Source organism: Chelonia mydas, chromosome 3 (genome assembly GCF_015237465.2).
Source record: "Chelonia mydas isolate rCheMyd1 chromosome 3, rCheMyd1.pri.v2, whole genome shotgun sequence".
In the NCBI taxonomy this organism is placed as follows: Eukaryota; Metazoa; Chordata; order Testudines; family Cheloniidae; genus Chelonia; species Chelonia mydas.
Genome location: NC_057851.1, coordinates 168,168,898 through 168,189,720, shown reverse-complemented (window position 1 = coordinate 168,189,720; position 20,823 = coordinate 168,168,898). Strand labels below are relative to the sequence as shown.

The 20,823-nt window shown below is 36.2% G+C and overlaps 1 protein-coding gene across 1 annotated transcript in view; it reads left to right on the top strand.

The window, feature by feature from the left end:
* The window catches only part of LRPPRC (leucine rich pentatricopeptide repeat containing), a 168,653-nt gene that overhangs the window by 19,309 nt on the left and 128,521 nt on the right, over window positions 1–20,823 (top strand). Inside the window, exons 2-12 of the mRNA XM_037895838.2 lie at window positions 1,373–1,578; window positions 6,469–6,591; window positions 7,491–7,612; window positions 7,699–7,757; window positions 8,640–8,726; window positions 9,324–9,450; window positions 10,654–10,798; window positions 11,712–11,869; window positions 12,209–12,314; window positions 12,408–12,515; window positions 20,524–20,642. Of these exons, the coding sequence (XP_037751766.1) occupies window positions 1,373–1,578; window positions 6,469–6,591; window positions 7,491–7,612; window positions 7,699–7,757; window positions 8,640–8,726; window positions 9,324–9,450; window positions 10,654–10,798; window positions 11,712–11,869; window positions 12,209–12,314; window positions 12,408–12,515; window positions 20,524–20,642 (1,360 nt within the window). The remainder of the gene's footprint in view (window positions 1–1,372; window positions 1,579–6,468; window positions 6,592–7,490; window positions 7,613–7,698; window positions 7,758–8,639; window positions 8,727–9,323; window positions 9,451–10,653; window positions 10,799–11,711; window positions 11,870–12,208; window positions 12,315–12,407; window positions 12,516–20,523; window positions 20,643–20,823) is intronic.

The window sequence follows — 20,823 nt, the reverse complement described above, 5'->3', positions numbered from 1 at the left end:
AGCTATTTAAATCTGAAATGTCATGGTGTTGTAATTGTAGGGGTCCTGATCCAAAAAGGAGTTTGTGTGGGTGTGGGTGTGGTGGTGGTGGGGGTCGCAAGATTATTTTTGGAGGGGTGGGGGGCGGTACTGCTACCCTTACTCCTGTGTTTCTGCTGACAGCAGTGCTGCCTTTAGAGCTGGGCAGCTGGAGAGTGGCTGCTGGCTGGGAGCCCAGCTCTGAAGGCAGAGCCGCCACCAGCAGCACAGAAATAAGGATGGCATGGTATTGCCACCCTTACTTCTGCACTGCGGCTAGTGGGGGTGCTGCCTTCAGAACTGGGTGCCCAGCCAACAGCCGCCGCTCTCCGGCCACCCAGTTCTGAAGGCAGCACAGAAGTAAAGGTGGCAATACCGTGAGTCCCCTAAAATAATCATGCGACTGCCCTGCAACTCCCTTTTGGGTCAGGACCCCCAATTTGAGAAACGCTGGTCTCCCCCGTGACATCTGTGCAGTATAGGGTAAAGGGACATAAAAGACCAGATTTTTCAGTCCGAGACATGTTTTTCATGGCTGTGAAATTGGTAGGGCCCTAACTATAATTTAGGGCTTATCTACACTTGAAAGTTAGTGTGGATTAAGGTAGGGTGTGAATTTAAAACTCAATAGCTGTTCCTGATTAACACTGTGTGGACCATTCTGATTCCAGAACAAGAATTTCTAACAGTTAAGAAATTTTATGAAGAATTTTTCATAGTTGTCATATTTCCCTAGTCCTTAGTGCTGTGGAAATAATTTTAAAAAAAATCTTTGATGGTTGCTATAAGTTTTTTTTATATCCATTTATCTGTGATGTAATAGTGTAATTTTATAAGATGAAAAGGTATCTTCTAGGTTTACGAATCTTTACATTGTTCAGCTCTCTCTGTTAGTACTTTAAATTGGTTATAAAAGTTATTGTTGCTTGCTGCCTCATTTATTGCTCTTCAGAAGAGATGTCTACAACTATTCATGGGGAAATCGTATTCCTTGCTTCAGAACTTTGTTTTACAAAAATACCATTTTGAGCCATTTTTAGGCAAAGCTATAGTCAGTTTAGCTGGACGCCCCAAATAAGCAAACATTTGACAATATGAGAAATATACACAGTTTTATGCATTTCTTAGTCGACTTCCCACCCCCCAAACCTCTTGAAATGATACAGTGCGTAGTCTGAATTGCCTACACTGGTTTAAACCAGCATTGCATGTTGTCTGTAAAAGGTTTTGGCTTTTTTTTCCCTTTGGTGTGGGGGGGCGGGGGATGTTGGTAAAGGGGAATTAATATTTTGTGGAAGGAGGTTTTTAAGTGTTTGCTCGTTAACTGACATAAATGGCTTTTGTTTTTGTTTAGCACACAACTGATCTACCATGCAAGGCTCTTTGCAATTGCACCTCATCAGAAGGGGAAAGTTCAAGAAGAACCTGTTTCAGGTATTCAGAATAAGCAAGCACAGCATTTTGACTGGGCCTTAAATAAACTGGATAGCTCTGTCAGAAGAACTGGCCGCATTACTAGAACTCTTCTACAAAGAATCTTCCATGACATGTGCAGAACAGGTAAACCTGCTTTTCATTCATTGTATGATAAGTTGACATTTCATTTTAAAGTTTTTGTCAAAACAAAAGAACATAAACGAAACTGATTTGTTGGGTTTTTTTTTTTTGTTTTTTAGGTGTTACTAAACTTACCTCACACCTCGGCTCAAATTCTTACAGGCAATTGTGGAAGTTTAGCTGTATTAACTTGTATGTAAGAGACCAGTGACCATGATAAAGCAACAAACCTTCCTTCTTCCGCTTTTGTGGTAGAGGGGGGTTGCAGAAAAATCTGGTGCAAGTTCAGGCAGATATTCAGTGTGCTTTTATTATCTCCGAATGAGTTGCCTGTACTATTTTACGTACATCAGAGCAACAAGCTATCTTTCCCTTTGCTGAACATCATCGTTCACTGTGTCATATCTAAGCTTGGTTATAAAACTGGAACAGGGATTGTGTCTTTTTTCTCCGTACAGCACATATAAAAATTGTGGCTATAAGGAACGACACTGTATCTTTAAGATGCTGGTTATTGTTGAAGGTGAACTACAAAGGGAAAAAAAACTGAGATTATCCCAGATTCCCTTGTAACTAGATTATTTATGCAGTGAATGCTCCAAACAAGTTAAGTTTCAAAAGTTTTCTTCACCCTTCTTTCCCAAAAGTGGGTTTATTTTATTTTAAAGTTAAACTGATTTCACTGTTGAATTGCTCCCACAGGAATTTTTTGAGGACATCGAGTACGCATAGTCTTGCAGATAACTGTTAACATACCTAGGGGCTCGGTTCTTTTCCTTCTCTCATTAATACTTTCTAGCTATCTTTTTAGAACGTTTATTTTTATTTTTTTTAAGCTTTAATTTTGTCTTTTTTCTGGGTGTCCCCTCTCTCCTTGAAAACTCATATTATTGCAGTAATTAAGTGGCTGAGGCCAGTTTAGGAATCATCCCTTTCAGTTCTGTCAAGAACTCAGATATTATCATGGGTTTCTGTAAGATCCAGTCCTACTCTCAACTGAAGTGAATGCAGAATCCTTCTTGATTTTTCTTGAACAGGATCCAGCCTATTATTCATTCAAGGTTAGGGTCAGAGGCAGCCTTATCAAAAAAGATCTTTCCCACTAGAAGAGTACTGTTTTTCAGTCAAGGGTTTTAAGTCCTCGGTCTCAAGCACAAGTTATTCCTTTTTGATCTTTAATTAGTTATACTAATGAGCAGATTAATTACCGATACAAACTGAGGGTTTTAGTTTGGCTGTGTAAATAAGTTCCCCATTGCTAATATCTTTAAACTTGTATTATTCGTCCTGCAACATCAAAAATACTCCTTCTTTGATAGAAGGAATAGCTTTAAAGTTGGCATGAAGTAGCTGCAGCCACTCATTTACACTTGAATTGCACTGATACAGTTTGCCCCAGCTTTTATAAAAGAGTAGACTCTGATTTGAAACTGGTCACGGTTTGCACCAGTGCAGGACAACTCCATCTGCGGGTTGCATTGGAGCTTTATCTTTCTTCTCCTGTGTTTGATTTATGCCTGCCTTCTCTTTCTTTGTCGTCTTGTCTTCTCTTTGCAGTTCACATTTCTGCCTTTATTGACATTGGACTTTCATTCTCATTTTCCTTTTTTCTCGTCACCTCTTTGCCGTTCTCCCTTTCCACCTGTCTTGATTCTCTGTCCTCCTTTCCTACCTGTGAATAGCTTGCCTGCATTAGTGTTCCTTTCCCATAAACATTGTTTGCAGTCATTAGTGATGTAGCATCTTGTATACATGGTGTCATAAATATAAAGGGACGGGTAAACACCTTTAAATCCCTCCTGGTCAGAGGAAAAACCCTTTCACCTGTAAAGGGTTAAGAAGCTAGGATAACCTCGCTGGCACCTCACCAAAATGACCAATGAGGAGACAAGATATTTTCAAAGCTGGAGGGGGGGTGGGTGGAGAAACAAAGGTTCTCTCTGTCTGTGTGATGCTTTGGCCGGGAACAGAAAAGGAATGGAGTCTTAGAACTTAGTAAGTAATCTAGCTAGATATGCGTTAGATTCTGTTTTGTTTAAATGGCTGATAAAATAAGTTGTGCAGAATGGAATGTATATTCCTGTTTTTGTGTCTTTTTGTAACTTAAGGTTTTGCCTAGAGGGATTCTCTATGTTTTGAATCTGATTACCCTGTAAAGTATTTACCATCCTGATTTTACAGAGGTGATTCTTTTACTTTTTTTCTTCAACTAAAATTCTTCTTTTAAGAACCTGATTGCTTTTTCATTGTTCTTAAGATCCAAGGGTTTGGGTTTGGGTCTGTGTTCACCTGTGCAAATTGGTGAGGATTTTTATCAAGCCTTCCTCAGGAAAGGGGGTGTAGGGTTTGGGGAGGATTTGGGGGGAAAGACATTTCCAAGAGGGCTCTTTCCCTGTTATATATCTGTTAGACGCTTGGTGGTAGCAGCAATAAAGTCCAAGGATAAAAGGTAAAATAGTTTGTACCTTGGGGAAGTTTTAGCCTAAGCTGGTAAAAAATAAGCTTAGGGGGTTTTCATGCAGGTCCCCACATCTGTACCCTAGACTTCAGAGTGGGGAAGGAACCTTGACACATGGACACTTTAAAAAAAATTTTTTTTCAAGGTGTTGATTTAGACTCCATCCATCTAAAAGGGATTTCTTCTTATGCTGCAAGGGATTAATTGTTTTACCTTGTAGTTATTTTATTCTATTTTATACTTCCTTTTTTACAGTTTCTGTACATAATTTATGGTGACTAATTTACATTATAAAGCATTAATGGCATTTTTGTGGGTTGCATGACTAGCTCAAGAATTTGGTTATTCTTCACAACGTTGAGTAGAGAGAGGCCAGCTTCTGTTTGACAGTGTTTAACAAAACCATAATATAACCCATGTACACCAAAAACCTCAGCCCATCACGAACAGCAATTATTGTCTCTCCTGTATTTTATTTTCTGTATCTGATGTGCTAATGCACCGCTTACTTTCTGTCACAGGAGTAGTCCATCTGATGTAATGAGGCCTCCCTCTTAAGGTGGTACATTAGGAAAGGGGTACAGGTACATGCTGCTTTAAAGTAGGTAGGCTTTTCAAAGAGACTTGAAGATTTCTTGTAAAACTAGAGTTTGCAGTTTGCTTGCTTGTACAGTGCAGTCAGGACTTTACCCCTTCCCTCTCTTAATCCCTCTCTTGCAGGGGTCCTGCTACAACCTTCCCCACTGGTCCGCCTGGGGGAGGCCCGAGAAAGCCAGACCGGCTGTGGTTATTTTTCTCGGGTACCCCTGGGGCTGAGTATTAGAGTTGGAGGAACTCTAGAGGTAGTCCTTGTCTCAGGCTTCTTTCCCAAACTGTAGACCAATGTACAGGGTAATCACCGTATTCATATTTAGATGCTACTTGAGTAACCTTGTTAACAAGATAATAACTCTGTCTTGGGACAAATGGATGCTGAGGGTGAAAAACCAAGCGTTAATTATCTCAGGATGTATTGGTTGTTCAAGTTAGTATAACATCAGCTCATTCTGAAGTATCTTGGTGGTAATCTCCAGCCATGTCTCAAAAATATTTGTCCAAAAGTTTTTTCTCCATCAGCAGCATAAAATGAGAAGATGAAGTGGTAATGTTTGTGGATTTATGGATGGAAGAATTCAGGGCAGTAGCCAGTCTGAGTTCGGGGACTTGTATACCTTACATTACTGAAACTACCAGATGGTTGACTTGGCAACTGTACAGCATCCTTGCATCCTGGTGGAAATCATTATTTTTCAGTGTAATTATGAAATACTGTCACCTAATTTTTCCTAGATGTCTTGTTTACCAAAAAACAAAATTGTGAAAAAAGTTTCATGTGTGTATTTCAAAAGGACACTGTCAGGATTTTTAGGTTCTAGATTTAATTTACTGTAGCTTTATAAAGTTTTAGTTGCACATATATTTGACTTAAATTTAACATTTTCCCTCTAAATCTTCACTTTTCAATTAATAATATCAGAATTTAATGTGGCATGAATCAATCAGACATACGCTTAGGGAATAAGAATCCATATTTCTCAGCATCTTCACTTTATACAACCGTAAGCTTCAGTCAGCTTGCTTTATGAACAAAAATTGGAGATTAAGTCGTTTAAACAGTAACATAGCAACAAAATAACAAGCTGAGTAAATGGAAAGGCAAACTCAAAAAGATTATAGATTCCCTCCTCCCCCCCCAAGTGAATTTAATGCTGATTCAAGGCACTAGATCATATTGCTAAAAATGAAATTTTCTCTGAAGAAAATGCCTAAATTAGAGGCAACTGCATTGTGAGGTTCTCCATGCTGCTTTGTCTATAAGCCTCAACCCTGACTTGGAATGATAACTTTTAGAAGTTGGCAGATAATTGTCTTCATTCTCATTCAGTTGTTGACCTCTTTTATGAGAATGGAAACGTGAGTGCTAGCTGGAGTGGTGGATGTTCCATGGCATGGATATTTGTTCACTAGGAAAAGTAGTGAAACCAACACGTTTTGCAATAGCCACTATACAGGAAAGATTTATATTTTAAGATTTGGGGGCATTATTAGAATATTGGCCAATGTTTTCAAAAGTGGTTACACTTATTTAGGAGTCTAAATATGGATTTAGAAGCCTAACTTTAAGCATCTGAGTTTGAAAATGATGGTTATTGTGTTTAAAAATTACGATATATTTAAAATCTAAAACCATTTTTTGTATTGTCCTTTTTATATTAATAGATCAAGGGGCAGTGGAACAATGGAATGTACTCATTCTTCTGTTATCATTTTTTTCCAGAGACTCCTGCATATTCTTTTCACTCATGGTGTACCAGTTCCTTTTGTATATTTTTTGCAATGAACATTTTTGTTTCACTTGTATTGGGTCTTTTAAGTACAACGTTGTTTTATTGCAGGGTATCCAAGTAGTAACCAGGCCTTGCTTCTGTTGCGAAGTTGTGGTTCCTTGTTGCCTGAGGTCCCATTATGTGAAAGAACAGAACTAGCCCACATGATGTGGGGCAAATTGCAAGACTTGGGTATGTCTTTTCATATGTTTGACTACAATAAAGCATGTACATATTATAGCAGTATATTCCACTTGCTTTCTTGGAAACAAAAAGTAGAATGCATTTTAGTAATGTTAAATGCTGAATTTTTATGTTTTACTGCAGGAATTTTTCTTTAAACATTGGCAAATATAACCTTATGTTTACCACCCAGGTTTTTTGAGGCTAGAAACCTGTTTGTCATTCTGAGAGTTATACTGACATCTAGGGGTACTAACAGTAAACCTGAGGGTTTTTTTCCCCCATTGCTTATATCAGATAGTTGCTTTTGTTTGTTGTTGTGACAGATTCTAGTTCTTTAGTATTGTAAACACTGAATCTTGTATTGCTAAATTATTAGTTATTTATTAATTGCCTCAACAGCTGGCAGTCCAGTGTTCTAGTGTTAAAAGCTAGATATAGCCAAATAGCTATTTCAGAAGAGACCATATCTGATAACCATTAGAATGACAATTTATGATCCATTAATGTCCATCTTCAGAAACAAATGCATGATAATGTGTTCTTAAAAGTTGATATTGGGTAAGGGTTGAAGGAAGCCACATTATTTTTCAGAATTTAGCAATTCATGTGTAGAATGCAGAATAACACACAGGATAGCATTGATGTTTCTGTACTCTGCATATTTAACATTTTAATTATAAATAAATGCACACTTTATAGAGTTACTCTGCTCTGTTAAACAGTTGCAACATATACCATAGAGATGGGTAAAATTAATTGATTTGTTTGTACCATAGTTTCTTTTGCATAATAAAGTTGATCTATCAAGAAATCCAAGTAATTTTCATATGACACTTAAAGATATTTAACTTGTTGAACTTGAAGCAAGCTGCTTTATTTCAGTAACTTTGTAACATCTTGTTTAGGTGCTGTGTATGATGCAAGTCATTATAATGCTTTGCTTAAAGTCTACCTTCAAAATGAACATAAATTCTCTCCAACTGAATTCTTGTCCAAAATGGAGCAAGCTAATGTGCAGCCCAATCGAGTAGGTACTACTTGATGGCATCCTTTTTCCTTCTAATGCCACTATTGAATAAATCCAGACTCTTAATTTTTTATTTTTTTTCACAGGTTACATACCAAAGATTGATTGCTGCATATTGCAATGAGGGTGATATCGAAGGTGCTAGGTATTACTTTGCACTTAAATTTTTTTTTGCTGCAAGTTATTTAAATACATATGCTTCTCATCCCTCCTCCCCTCATTAATATAAAACCTACTTCAAGTTCATTAAATTTTGGAGCAAAGAGGAGTCAAGTAGGTGATGGTCCAGTTTAGTGTGTTTGTTCAAATGTGTTGCCTTCTCACTGGTGTAGAAGTGGTAGATTGTCTTGTCAGTTCCATGGTCATTGACAAAGAACATAAAATTATGAAGGAAGAGGTGTTACCATGCAGGAAAAGTGCTCAGCCATTGGGGAAGGGGCAAATATGTTTTTTCTTCCCCTGTATGGTGCTTGTTGTTAGCCGATCCATCTAATGTGAGTTCTTTTTAATTCCAGAAAGAATTGCCTTTGGTAGGTTGTGACAATGTGATTGCTGCGCACAAGAGGAATATACACGTATGGGAGTGGGAGGAAACTGATAAAACTTGTAACTGATGTTAAACAAAATTATGTTTATATTTTAAATGACTAAGATGCAACATTGGAGACAAGGTGGGGGAGGTAATGTCTTTTATTGGACTAGCTTCTGTTGGTAAAAGAGACAAAACATCCAAGCTATACAAAGTTCTTTCACCAACAGAAGTTTGTCTGATGAAAGGTATTACCTCACCCACCTTGTCCCTCTAATACTCTGGGACCCACAGGGGTACAAAAACACTGCAAACAACATAACATTTCAGGAGTAACAGAATTGTTTAAATTATTAACATTGTGTGCCACATCCCAAAATCTGATCACTCAAACGTATCTTTCTGTGTTCTGCCTGATGATCTAGTGCAGCACAACAGTACTTCACCAGTTTCTATACAAGGAAAACACAACTGTAATTATTATTTTGTATCTTGCAGTAAGATTCTTGGATTTATGAAGATGAAAGAACTCCCAATCACTGAGGCAGTATTCAGTAGCCTTGTGACAGGCCATGCAAGAGCTGGGTAACAATATACCAATGTTGTTTGTTTGTTTTTAAATCTTCCTCTACTTACCCTGTACATTGATAATTAGCTGATTCAACTGCATAAATCACATCCATGTGCTACAAAATGGTTGGCAACTACAATAATTGTGAATTACTGCATATAAAGACTCTATTTATTCTGAAAATAGAAATATATTCTGGTATTATCGGACACTGGGAGTGATGAAAGGAAGCCCATTTACCACTACCTCCAGTAAGCTTAATTTTAAGACAGATATTGTGTTTCAGTTATTGGAATGAGAAGTAGCTGGCTGAACTTCAAAAATTTCTCTTCCATTGAAGTAAAATGAACTGTCCTAAATTATGTGAATAATGTGAATGCATTAGTCAATATGTTTTCTCTTTAAATGTATTTGTATTTATGTCTTAGACATTTACAGCTGTTATTAACTTAATACCGAGAAGTAAAACGTTAGTTTTCAGTCTAGATTTTGCCATGTGCTTTATCTAAAATATTGAAAAAAACCCAAAATTATGGTTAATGTTATATTGGATGATTGTAATTAAATTAAAATTAAATTAAAACCACTGATTTTTCTTTAAACATCTGCAGAGATATGGAGAATGCAGAAAATATCCTTTCAGTGATGAGGGATGCAGGAATTGAACCTGGTCCAGACACCTACTTAGCATTACTGAATGCATATGCCGAGAAGGGTGACATTAACAACATTAAACAGGTATTAATATTTCATGCATAGGTAAAGCTTTTCCTAAAACTGTTTGTTTAAAAGGGACTGCATGATCTGTTTAATATTTACTGATTTATTTGATACTGAAATTCTCTTTTTTTCCTCACACACAAAAATATACCAGTTGGTCTCTCTCAAATAATTCCCTAGTGGTCAGCAGTAATTAAGGAGAATATTTTTTTCAACTAAATAATTGTGTATTTCATTAATTGAAACCTGTCTTGCTAATATTATAAATTTTATAAAACTCTATTTTATCTTTTGATAGGTGCCTTTCATTTTATATGTAGAAATGGTGAATAATGCTTGCTGATTCATTCAGTCTCATCATAAATGTAACTTTTTGAAAGTCAGATGAAAAGAGTATTGCACAGTATTTTATTTTCATCAATGGAAAGAGAACTTTTTTAGGGCCTGATCTTGCTCCCAGTGAAGTCAATGAGTTTTTGCCATTAAGACCCTAATTTTTATAAGAGCTCCATGGATTTAAACTTATGTGCCCAGAAGGAGCCCCACTTGTTTCAGTAGAGGTTACATCCTGGTGCAGGGGTCCACTGACATGGAGCTCCTTTGCAAAATTGGAGGCTTCACTATCTGCTTATGTCATAAGGTCAATAAATAAATAAATACTCCCGTGTGTAGGAGAAGGGGAGTAAGGACACTTGCTGTAAGGCTAGGAATTTGCTGTTAGGGAAAATGGAGGGGACTCAAGTTGGGGTGGGGACTGTAGGGAGGAGAGTTTAATTTGTTTAACTTAAACCACAGAAACAAAACTCATCTCACTCCCACCCCCCAAACAATCAAACAAATGTAACTAATAAGATACATCTTATCACTTTGGGCCAGATTCTGCAATCCATTTTCCTGTAGTATTTTATGTCGCAAGTTTGAAACTAATGGCAATACTCACAGCATAAGATATTACTGAGCGGGAAGAAAGAGTGTCAGAATGTGATCATTGTATATTGTATCACTCTCTCTTTCCCCCCTTTCCCTCATATGTCTCTTTAGAATTTAAGCTCTATGGACCAGAAACGGCATCTGTGCTTGTTTTGGGGAAATATGTAGCAAATTTGAGTGATACTTCAGTGTAAATACTTTTGGGGTTTTTTAATGTACTGTGTTTGAGTCAGAGTGTTGACTTTTCATTAACATTACACTTATTCTCTGGTTTGTGGCTTTTACTTACAGATCCTGGAAAAGGTTGAGAAGATGGAAGGCTATTTTATGGACAGGGATTTGATGCAGGTTATTTTTAGCCTTGCTAAGGCTGGATATCCTCAGTATGTCCAAGATATTTTATCACACATGAGATATGAAAGGGGATATATTCCAGGTAGTACTTTTAGTCATGTGTCCAAAATCAGGTTACTGTAGCTGTACTTTTGAAATAGTACTGTTACTCAAGGTTAAGAAGGAATGCATTTTCAGTTGGTTGCAATGAAGGAAAAAGATTTGTCACTTAGTGTGATATTGTGTATAAGGCTTTGTGAAATCCTACTGGGGCAAAATAATGCTTTGTGTTAATTAATTTTGTTTTCTAAAGATAGCAGATGTGGATTAGTCTGGGTCACATTTTAAACCTAAGGATTTTCAGAATTTAAAAACAGATGTAAGCATTTTTGATTTTTTTTTTTTTTTGTATTTGCATCACCACAAACTTCTAAAGTTTATTATTTTGCCCTTAAATCCATGATAATCTCGCATTTTTCTTAAAGAAAACATTTTTTTGTGTAACTTCGGTTGTGGCAGATATGCATGAATGCAGTGAAGAGAGGTTACAAACATTGAATATAACTTTCTGTAACAATGGTTGGAGGCAATTTTGAATCCTGATATGTTACACCTACTTGACAGTACTTCTACATATACTTCAGTAGCCTTTCTCAAAGATTTGTCTTTCAGTTGTAGTATTTGGGATGCTTCTGGACCACTATGAAGATGATACTTCTGAAATATTTGGCATGGGTCTTTAAGTAGTAAAGGAGATGCTTGTAGCACTACATAACCTATGCAAATAAAAAGTTTCAAATCTGAGTTCTGTAGCAGTTAGTCCCACAAACAAACTATGTTATAAGATACTTGTAAAACAATTTCTGCTTTCTTCCCATAGATTCAAAGTCAGGGACCATGCTAATTTAATTTGTAATTATTATTAAAATGTTCGGTGATTATTTCATTGGTAGTCTGTCAAAATAGTTTGTTCCAGACTCTTAATAAATATTGTCTTTGGTGTTTTAAATCTCTAGATGCAATGAACTTGTCTCTGAATTTGATAACTCAAGGTTTGGAAGATATAGCTTTCCAAGTTTTCAAATCATTTCCTACCTTACCATCTGAAAATCACAGTGAAAGCAGTATGGACTATGGTAACTTCTTCTTACGACACTGTGTAACTACAGATAAGGTATGCAAGATGTTATCTTCTTACCAGACTTATAACTGTATGGTCGGTGAGATTAAGGGAGTTATGAAAATGTGGAAATCGTAGTTTTGTTCATGCACTTATAGTTAAAGAGTAAAGATGGAATGCATTAAGATAATCACTTTAATATTTCACCTACCAATTTACACAGTAAGTAGAATGTTTATGAGCAAAAATGCTTGTTGGTGTCTGTAATAACTACTTTATGGGTATAAGAAGGATCTTTTCTTTAATTGCTAGAAAGGAGTTCAGAAATTTAGAAGCATTATGTGTTCATTACAATTTATTATTATAGAAATTAATTCTTAAATTTCTTTCCAGCCCTTGAGCAAGCTGAAACAGTTCTGTGATGAGTTAAAAGAAGCCAATATGCACTCAAGTCCCCTCCAATTTACTTTGTATTGTGCGTTGGAGTCTAAAAAAGCAGGTACTTATTTATTTGCTTATTTTAAACATCAGTTTATTTATACTATTCTGTTATTGTCTTATTAATAGTCAATTGCCTTGTGGGTGTTTTCAGCTCTGGCAATTAACCTGATGAAGACAATGAAAGAGGATGGTTTGCCTCTCAGACCTCACTATTCCTGGCCACTGCTTGTTGGGTATCAGAAGGAGAAGAATGTTCAAGGTTAGCTTTCTGATACATATTGCTGTTGACTTATTCATAACTGAATGTACAGATTGACATTTAAACCCTATTTAGAAATGTGCTTGAAGGTGAGTGGAGGCCTCGGGGTGTGAAGTTCTTGCTATCACAAACATTTTTACAATTTTTTCAGAAGTGCTTTTCACTCATTTCCCATTTAATTGTAACACAGTCTTGTTAGTTTAAATAAAGAATTCAGTTTTTAATAGAAAGCAGAGTGAAAAACACTATTTGAATGGGATTTTTAACTCTTTGGATTCCTGGCTTCACAAAGGTTCTCTGCTGCTTTGTATCCCGAACAGTAGTTCTCTGATCTTTTACTCTTGGAGACCCTTATTGAGACCTATGGAAGTAGGAAGCCTTTAAAAGTAAGGTTGTATGGTAATGACTCACTATAACTACTGAAAAGCTGAATCTTTCTTTTTGACCATTTTTTAAAATTTCTATTCACTGATAAGTTAAATGTGAGCTAACTTACAATAATAAGAGAGGCAAGAAAACTTCCATTGCTGAATGAGTGATCATGACCTGACAGCATACTGATTGAAGGACAGAAATGTTCAATCTTTTGGATTCTTAAGTAGGCTTAAGCATTTAGCCCGCTTTCCCCTGTTACACATGGGGATGTCTATAGGATATGAATAAGAATTGAACAAATATTACATTTTAGAGTACAGTATCTAATTCTTTGGTTTGCGTTATTGGTAATTCAGAAAGAGTGGTCTCATAAAAAGATGCTTTTAACAGAAGTACTTCCCCCTTGGGAAACAAAAAACTGTCTTTTTCATCTTATCTCACAGTATAATGTGCTTTAGAATGAGATGCAGAGTTGTTAGTGTGACATTGGGTGACAAACAAAATGCACAAACAAAAAAAAAAGTGCTTTTAGCAGACTGTTCATATTGCAATTTTATTTTAAATATACAGTCACATTCCAGTTTGGAAGAAATGCTGAAACAAGTATTCCCTAATTGTTTCTGGCTATAAAAGTGTCTCAATCCTTTTTAGAAAAGCCTTTATGAAAACAATATTCAGTTTTTATTAACTCTTTAGCTCCGTGCTGATGCCAGAACACACGGCAAGTTGCACTCCGACACACTCTTTCTGAATACTGGAAAGTTTTCACAATCACATAAGAACTCTTGAAACTTACTAAACAGGGCAGGGCTACTATATGATTCTAGTTACTCCTGCTCTGAACTGTCATCCATACTTGCGTACATGCATATTTTGATCAGTTAATACTGCTGTGTTGCTTTATCAAAACTTGGCTCTACCTACAAATAGCAAAATATGCTCTAAGTGTGCTATATTGCGAAGGCTCCTGCATATTTCTAGAGCTGAAAAAGGTTGTTGTACCTAATTGTTGTGAGAAGAGTAACTTTTGTGATCTGAGCTGTTTTGACTTAATTTGAAATTGTAGCGTCTTCAAAAACATGCAATACTTTTACTTGGCTGTCAGTAAGAACTGATAGTAAGCATCAGAATGAAGTCATGCCTTTTCTGCCCACAAAGACATCAGAGGGTAACTTCTTGTTGGTCCTGTGGTAATACTGTGTATTCACAAAGTTATTTTGTGAACCCAGATTAGCATCTGGTCCTTCACAGTTATGAGTTGTTAAGTTTAGTGTGAAGATTCCTGGTGTGTGTGTACTTATAACAGGCAATATGTGAGCAAACTCACAACTCTTAAAGTTAAACTTCAAATTAAAGGAAGATTTTTGAGCGCTCCCTTCGACACTGAATTATCAATATAAATATGTTAGCTGTAGATAGGTGGAATAAATGTTCTTGCCCTTTGCCATGTAAAATCTCCCCTGCATTCAGATTTTTTTGGGGGGTGGAGGGGGGGAGGGAATGAAAGAGAGATGCAACATTATATTAGCTTGGTTTTTTACATGTGAGGAAAAATAATATATGGATATTCATTTGTGATAGACGATAGGGAAAGTAGTGCTGAAAAGAACCTAAAGATGACAGTGAACAGTAAATTTAGCTGAGTTCTCAGTTTCCTAGCAGCAAAAATTTATCAGGATGTATCAAATAAAGGTGGATATAGATAGAGTACAACATCTCATACCAGAGTGGAGACAATGGTTCCATTCTCCACAGTAGTCAGATGTGGCATACCGCATACGCTTCTGGGCACTTATCTCCATACCAGAAAAGTATTGACAAAATTTAACAGAATTTGGGGAAGAGGCAAAACATGTTGAGAAGTTGAAAGGATGGACTTTGAGGGAGATTAAAGGTTAAATAACAACATGGAAGAGAAAGAGGTGGGTGTGTATTATAACTACCTATTTGAAGGGTGTAAATGCCAAAGGGGGAAAGGAATTATGTAGGGTGGCCCAAGGGGTTATAACTAGTCGAAGGGAAATAAAAACTGAACATTGGGGAGAACATCTTATTGCTGACATTAAATATTCTACGGACTAGTCTTCCAAAGAAAGTGAGGAATGCCCCATTGTTTGAGTCATATAAAACTAGAGTGGACAAATGGTTGAATATGCTGCAGACAACTGTCTGGATTACAAGAGTGAGTAGCAGATTTCCACAATTTCATTAACTATGCCCATTACAAATTACACATGTTTTTTATTTTGTGTGCTGATAAAGCTAAAAGCACGTTCAAGCTTTTTATTTTAATATTTTCCTATAGTGAAATAAATGCAAAGTTACCCTTTTTCAAGAAGAGGGTATGCTGCGAGGATTAATGAAAAAACAAGACGTAGGAGGGCTGCAAATATAAAGAGCATTGGGACACGTTGTGTCAATAGACCATACAATAAAATATCTTTGAAAGTAGAGGACGGTTTGGGGTGATGTTTTGCTTACATCAAAAGTTGTATAGCCGTGTTAGGTTTTTGGTTAGCATCATTTAGCCACTTTCTTGAAGCTTATTTTTAAAAATACTTCGCTGTGCTTTTTATTTATGCTTTTTATAGAGCACTTCAGTACCACATCAACAGTTACTTACAAATACAGTATGCAAGGTTCCCTTTGCTAGTAGAGAATATTTTCAGTTTTCACATTGACCCAGTATAAAAAGGCTCAATAAATGAGCTAAATACAAGATAATTTTTTGGTTCCCTTGAGGTGGGTAATGGTGTTCCCCAGGAAAAGTTGAAAATACTAATTTAAAATATTTGTCAAAATTTTGTCTTTAATTATTATTATTATTATTAATAATAATTATTCCACTCGAAATTTTTTTGAGTGCACCTTTAAATTCAATTTTTGACTGTACATTTAGCAGCATTACACCATTCTCCTGAATATGACCTCATGTTTCAAAATGAAAACTCCATTATTTGATATCTGAGCTAAATAAACACTTTAATCCATTTTCAGCTGCCCGTACTTGTGCAGAATTGTACCTAACTCAACAAGAAGTTTGATTTCAGTGGGGCTACTTGAGGAATAAGGTACTGCTCAGTGTGAGAATAAGTGGTAGAATCTGTCCCTTAGTAGAAGAAGAGCTGGAGTCAGCCAGATGTGGGGAGGAGAACAGAAGCTGTGGCTCTATCCACTCCCTCTCCATCCTCTCAGGCAGTTCCTACTAGCTCAGTCATATGAATTAGGGCAGCGGTTCTCAGACTTTTGTACTGGTGACCCCTTTTACATAGCAAGCCTCTGAGTGCGACCCCCCCCTTATACATTAAAAACACTTCTTAATATATTTAACACCAATATAAATGCTGGAGGCAAAGTGGGGTTTGGGGTGGAGGCTGACAGCTCACAATCCCCCATGTAATAACCTCGTGACCCCCTGAGGGGTCCTGACCCCCAGTTTCAGAACCCCTGAATTAGGGAGAGAGCAGAAGCTGGACATCCAGTGTCTGAACCCAGGAGCCCAAGGGCCCTATAAGATCAGGCATAGAAATAGTTGGAGGTGTCTTACTCCTCTGCACAGGTATGTGGGACCAAAGAACGATTTTGTCTAGGGGGTATGTTTTTTAAAAAAAAAAAAAAGGGGGGGGGGGGGGAGGGTATTTAAAACTTGTTTTAGACATAACTTTCACTGTTGCAGAATCTCCATTTAGGACACAGGGTTATTTCTTCAGTAGGTGATGCCATTTTAACAGCATTTCCAAGAGGGTTTGATTCTCCAAAGTAGAGCTTGAAAAATTACCAATTTGTGGGGGGAAGCGGCGCACTTTCAGAATAGTGTAAAGCAGCAAGTCCTAAACTTAATAGAGAGAGCTTTTTTAATGGATAAAAACTGGTTCAGTTAATCTTCTACAGCAGATTGTCCATACGTTGAATAGTTTCCTGTTTAACATTAATACTTAATAAAACATTATTTTTATTGCTTATTTATTATGATTTCCCCCTTACACTCCCCAGTAATTAGAAATAATGATTAGGATATATTGGAGTGTGCTGGAATTTTTGTTTAATAACATTCATTCTGCTTCGCTTGGGACAGTTAAAACCCACCAGACTTCTGCTGAAGAATGAGACTTGCCAGGATTAAGTCTGATTGACTTCTATGCATTGTTCGTACACAATATATTATGAAGATTATATATGTAAATTGTGTCTCAAGGTCTGTTTATGGACCAGTCCTGAGGCAAGGGAGTGGAATGGTCTAGCATGCTTTTGGGCACATCAAAATAATTAACAGAAATATCAATAACTTGCTATATTTCACTGAGTTTGATTGCATTTTAAATGTGCATTCTGTCTTAAATAAAACATATGCATTCAAATTTGTTATATTTTAAATACATTAATTTTAAATTAGAACATCAGCCTATTTTGAATAGTGAAATTATATTTAAAATCTCAATTGAATATTTTTTTAAAAAAACCATGCTCACTTTTTATTTTCTGAGCTTCAAGAAACCTCATTCTTCAACTACTTATGCAAGTGCTTAACTATGAGCATGTGAACTACTCACATGTTTAAAGTTAAGTGAGCGTGTACTTTTTTTGAGGATTGGGGATTAAAAACAATTACTAAAAAGGATTACTGAAAATGAAAGATCTTTAAATTAATTTGCTGATCACTTTATAGGCTGTCTGACTTGCATTTTTCTCAATTTAGGAAACTAAAACCAACTAGCCTATTTTTCACTTGTATTTATAGTAAGTTTCTGGTAATTCATTTTCACATTCTCAGGAATATCAAAAATAGTAAGAGGAATCTTACGTAGTAAAGGGATTTTTTTTTTTAAAAAAAAGGTGTTTGGGGAATTTAGCAAAATCAAGACATTTTCTTGGCTTTTTTTTTTTTTTTTAAAAACTAGATTCTTATAGCTTAAATTTTGGGCAAAATTTGACATGACAGCATCCTTCTAAATGTTTTTTGTATGGTCTCTTAACAAAAGTTATCCATTTAAGAAACTCAGTCAGAAAACTAAGAGCATAATGATTTCTTAATTAACAAATGTTGCTTACACATGATATGTAAAGTACTGATACACAAGCTTCTTCATGAAGAACATGTTCATTGTAAAAGACTTCTTTTGGGACAACGCAATAAAATGACTTTTTTGTATTAGCCAGTTTCCATCTTACTAAACACATATCATTGCATTGTGTGTGTCTTGACTTTTGTCTGGTTTTATGCCCATTGGTTAGGTTTGAGAGATAAAAGGCTGAACAGCCCTGATATCCTTGTGATGTCCAAAGAAATTCTGAAGGCAGCCATAAGATGCAGATATGCTGGTCTTAATGTATATTCTTTTGATTTACACATTTTAAAGTGTTACGTGAGATGACAGTATCTTGTAACTTCATACTGAGAAAACATTAATATACTAATTAATAAAGCTATGTGTCATGGAACAAATCTTAAAAACATATAAAACTGTGGACTTCTTTTGTGATGATAAATTAGTGGTTTTCTGGTTTTTGCTGTGCAGATATTGACTTGACTGTGAAAGCTTTTAAAGAAAACCAAAAGAAAATGAATAACCTTCATTTTCAGAAAAAAGGGGAAGATGAGGCATATTTTGGATTTTTAAAAACTGGGGCAGGGAGGGGGAAGTGGGAGAACTTCATGAAAGTTAGTGTTAATACCACTAATAGTGACCAAACATAGGGCAACAGATACTGTGGAAGCTTTCTCACACCTTTGCCAGTTAACCTTAATCTATTCTATCTAACCCTATTCTAATACTTACGCTTCCTTGTCTCTGCTCAAGAATTGTGCCAAACTGAGTGGTGGTTTTGTGACAGATGTCTACTAGGGATTTGGGAGAGCCCAATAAACTAATCGACTCTGACCTAAGTAAGAGTTTGAACCCAAGTCTCCTGCAGCTAGAGTACATAATTCACTGTGGTACGTAGCTCCCTGTTGAAAACAGCTATTTCTTGTAATATTGACTTGAACTCTTACAATGGAACAGTCTTTCTGAAAAGTAACATTAGCTGGGCTCTATATTAACGTTTTCTACATCTTGCAAACATAAAATAGAAAGTTGGTGTCAAGATCTGAAAGTATCAAGCAGGATTTACTGTAATTAATTTTTTGTTCATAATTTTGCAGATTCTCAGCCAAAATCAGACAGAGTTTTGTTTAAGGCAGACTTGAGCAGATGATGCGACTTTAATTTAGTGTGACTTGCCTGCATGTATTTTTAAGTGCTCAAAGGGAATTCACATTTGATTATTTGCACCATAGTGCACTGCATAAAATATTCATGGAAGTGTCACTTTTCCATAGGTGGCACTCCGGGGCAAAGACAGGGACTTTGGGAAACTTTACATTTTTAAAGTAACAAATACGAGAGGCAAGTTAAAAAAAACATATGCTACTTGGAACTGGTGTCCTGCAGCATCTGACAAATCATTTTTGCCAGCAAAAATTCCAATACCTGTATAGCTTGTGACATGAATGGAGAGTTAGCTAACTAGGCCTGATATAATGAAACTCAGGAAGTTCTTGCAAATTTGAAAGAAAAGCCATTAAAGCATTGGAATGCCCTTGTTAGAATAAAGCTGTGTTTGCTAAAAATTTCAAAATTCAATGGCATAATATCAGTTTTTATTTTTATTAATGTTTGTATAATACCAGCAGTATTTCTTTCTCTCTAGGAAAAAAACAAAAAAACAGCTGATATATTGGTGTAATAGCTGTGTGGTCAATTTTAAGAAAATGTTTAATGTTTCTTAAAATTTACTTTTTACTGTATGTAGCTTGTGTTGGTATTGATATATTTTCAAATAAATGTCTACGCTGAAAATTTAGGACTTGATCTTGTGAGGTGCTGAGAGCCTCATGCAAGTGCAGAGCGATTTCAGTGGGTTTTGAGGGAACTTGGCACCTTTCAAAATTGGTCCCATTATCCATGTACAAACTAAGCCAAGGCACCCAATTTGCACATGTAAATATTTATTCAATCTTGTGCAAGGTTAGATACCTGTTTTGAAAGCCTGGACCTTAGCAGTGGGGGGGGCGGGGGGGAGGCCAGGACCAATGCTAAGTGTGTTTCTTAACACACGTTGATCACAAATGTCTTGAAGCTGGCTATATGCATTTATTTATGCGGGTCAAATTAGTTTCCATATTCAGCACATCAGATATATGGACATCTTCAATGTACAGTCTTAAAATTTTTATAATGAAGTAAAAATAATAAATTTAGACACAATTCTGGGCTGGCATCTTATCTCTAGGTATAGGTGCTAGTTCTTTAATTACAATCCCAATGCAGTATTTCATCTTCACTAAACCAAAAATATGCTTTTCTGAAACCACAGATGCAGGGTGAACTAAGAGTTTTCAATCTTTGTTAGTTCACTGTGGAACAAGATAAAGAATGGTTTATCTATTTTTGATTTCAGAATTAAGAACTTGATTATTGAAATGAAAAAAAAAATGCCCAGCTTCTATGCAGCAGGAACTAGAGAGGGGAAGAAATGTCCTGAATAAGCGTGAAGATTAATATTTATATCTTTCCTTTTATAAAAAGAATTGAGCTTTTAGTTATCTGAAATTGTTCAGCATTCTGTACGCTTTCTAATATTGCTTCCTTAGGTACTATGGAGGTCCTTAAAGCATTGCATGAGCTGGGAGTGGAACCTGATGTGGAAACATACACAAACTATGTTTTGACAAATTTTGATGACATTCAGACTTTTCGTGCTCTGCTACAGGTGAGTTTAAATGAATAATTTTTTATGTATTGCTATGTTATGGCCCAGTTCTGCAGCTGCTGTGTGTGTAAGACTCTAGTGGTGTTCTGGGGCATGCAGTTGCCACACAAGCAAGCTCATTAATTGTTCTATGGACTATTTTTTGAAAGTTATTTTCCATTGTTTGCCCACCTTTTCCCCT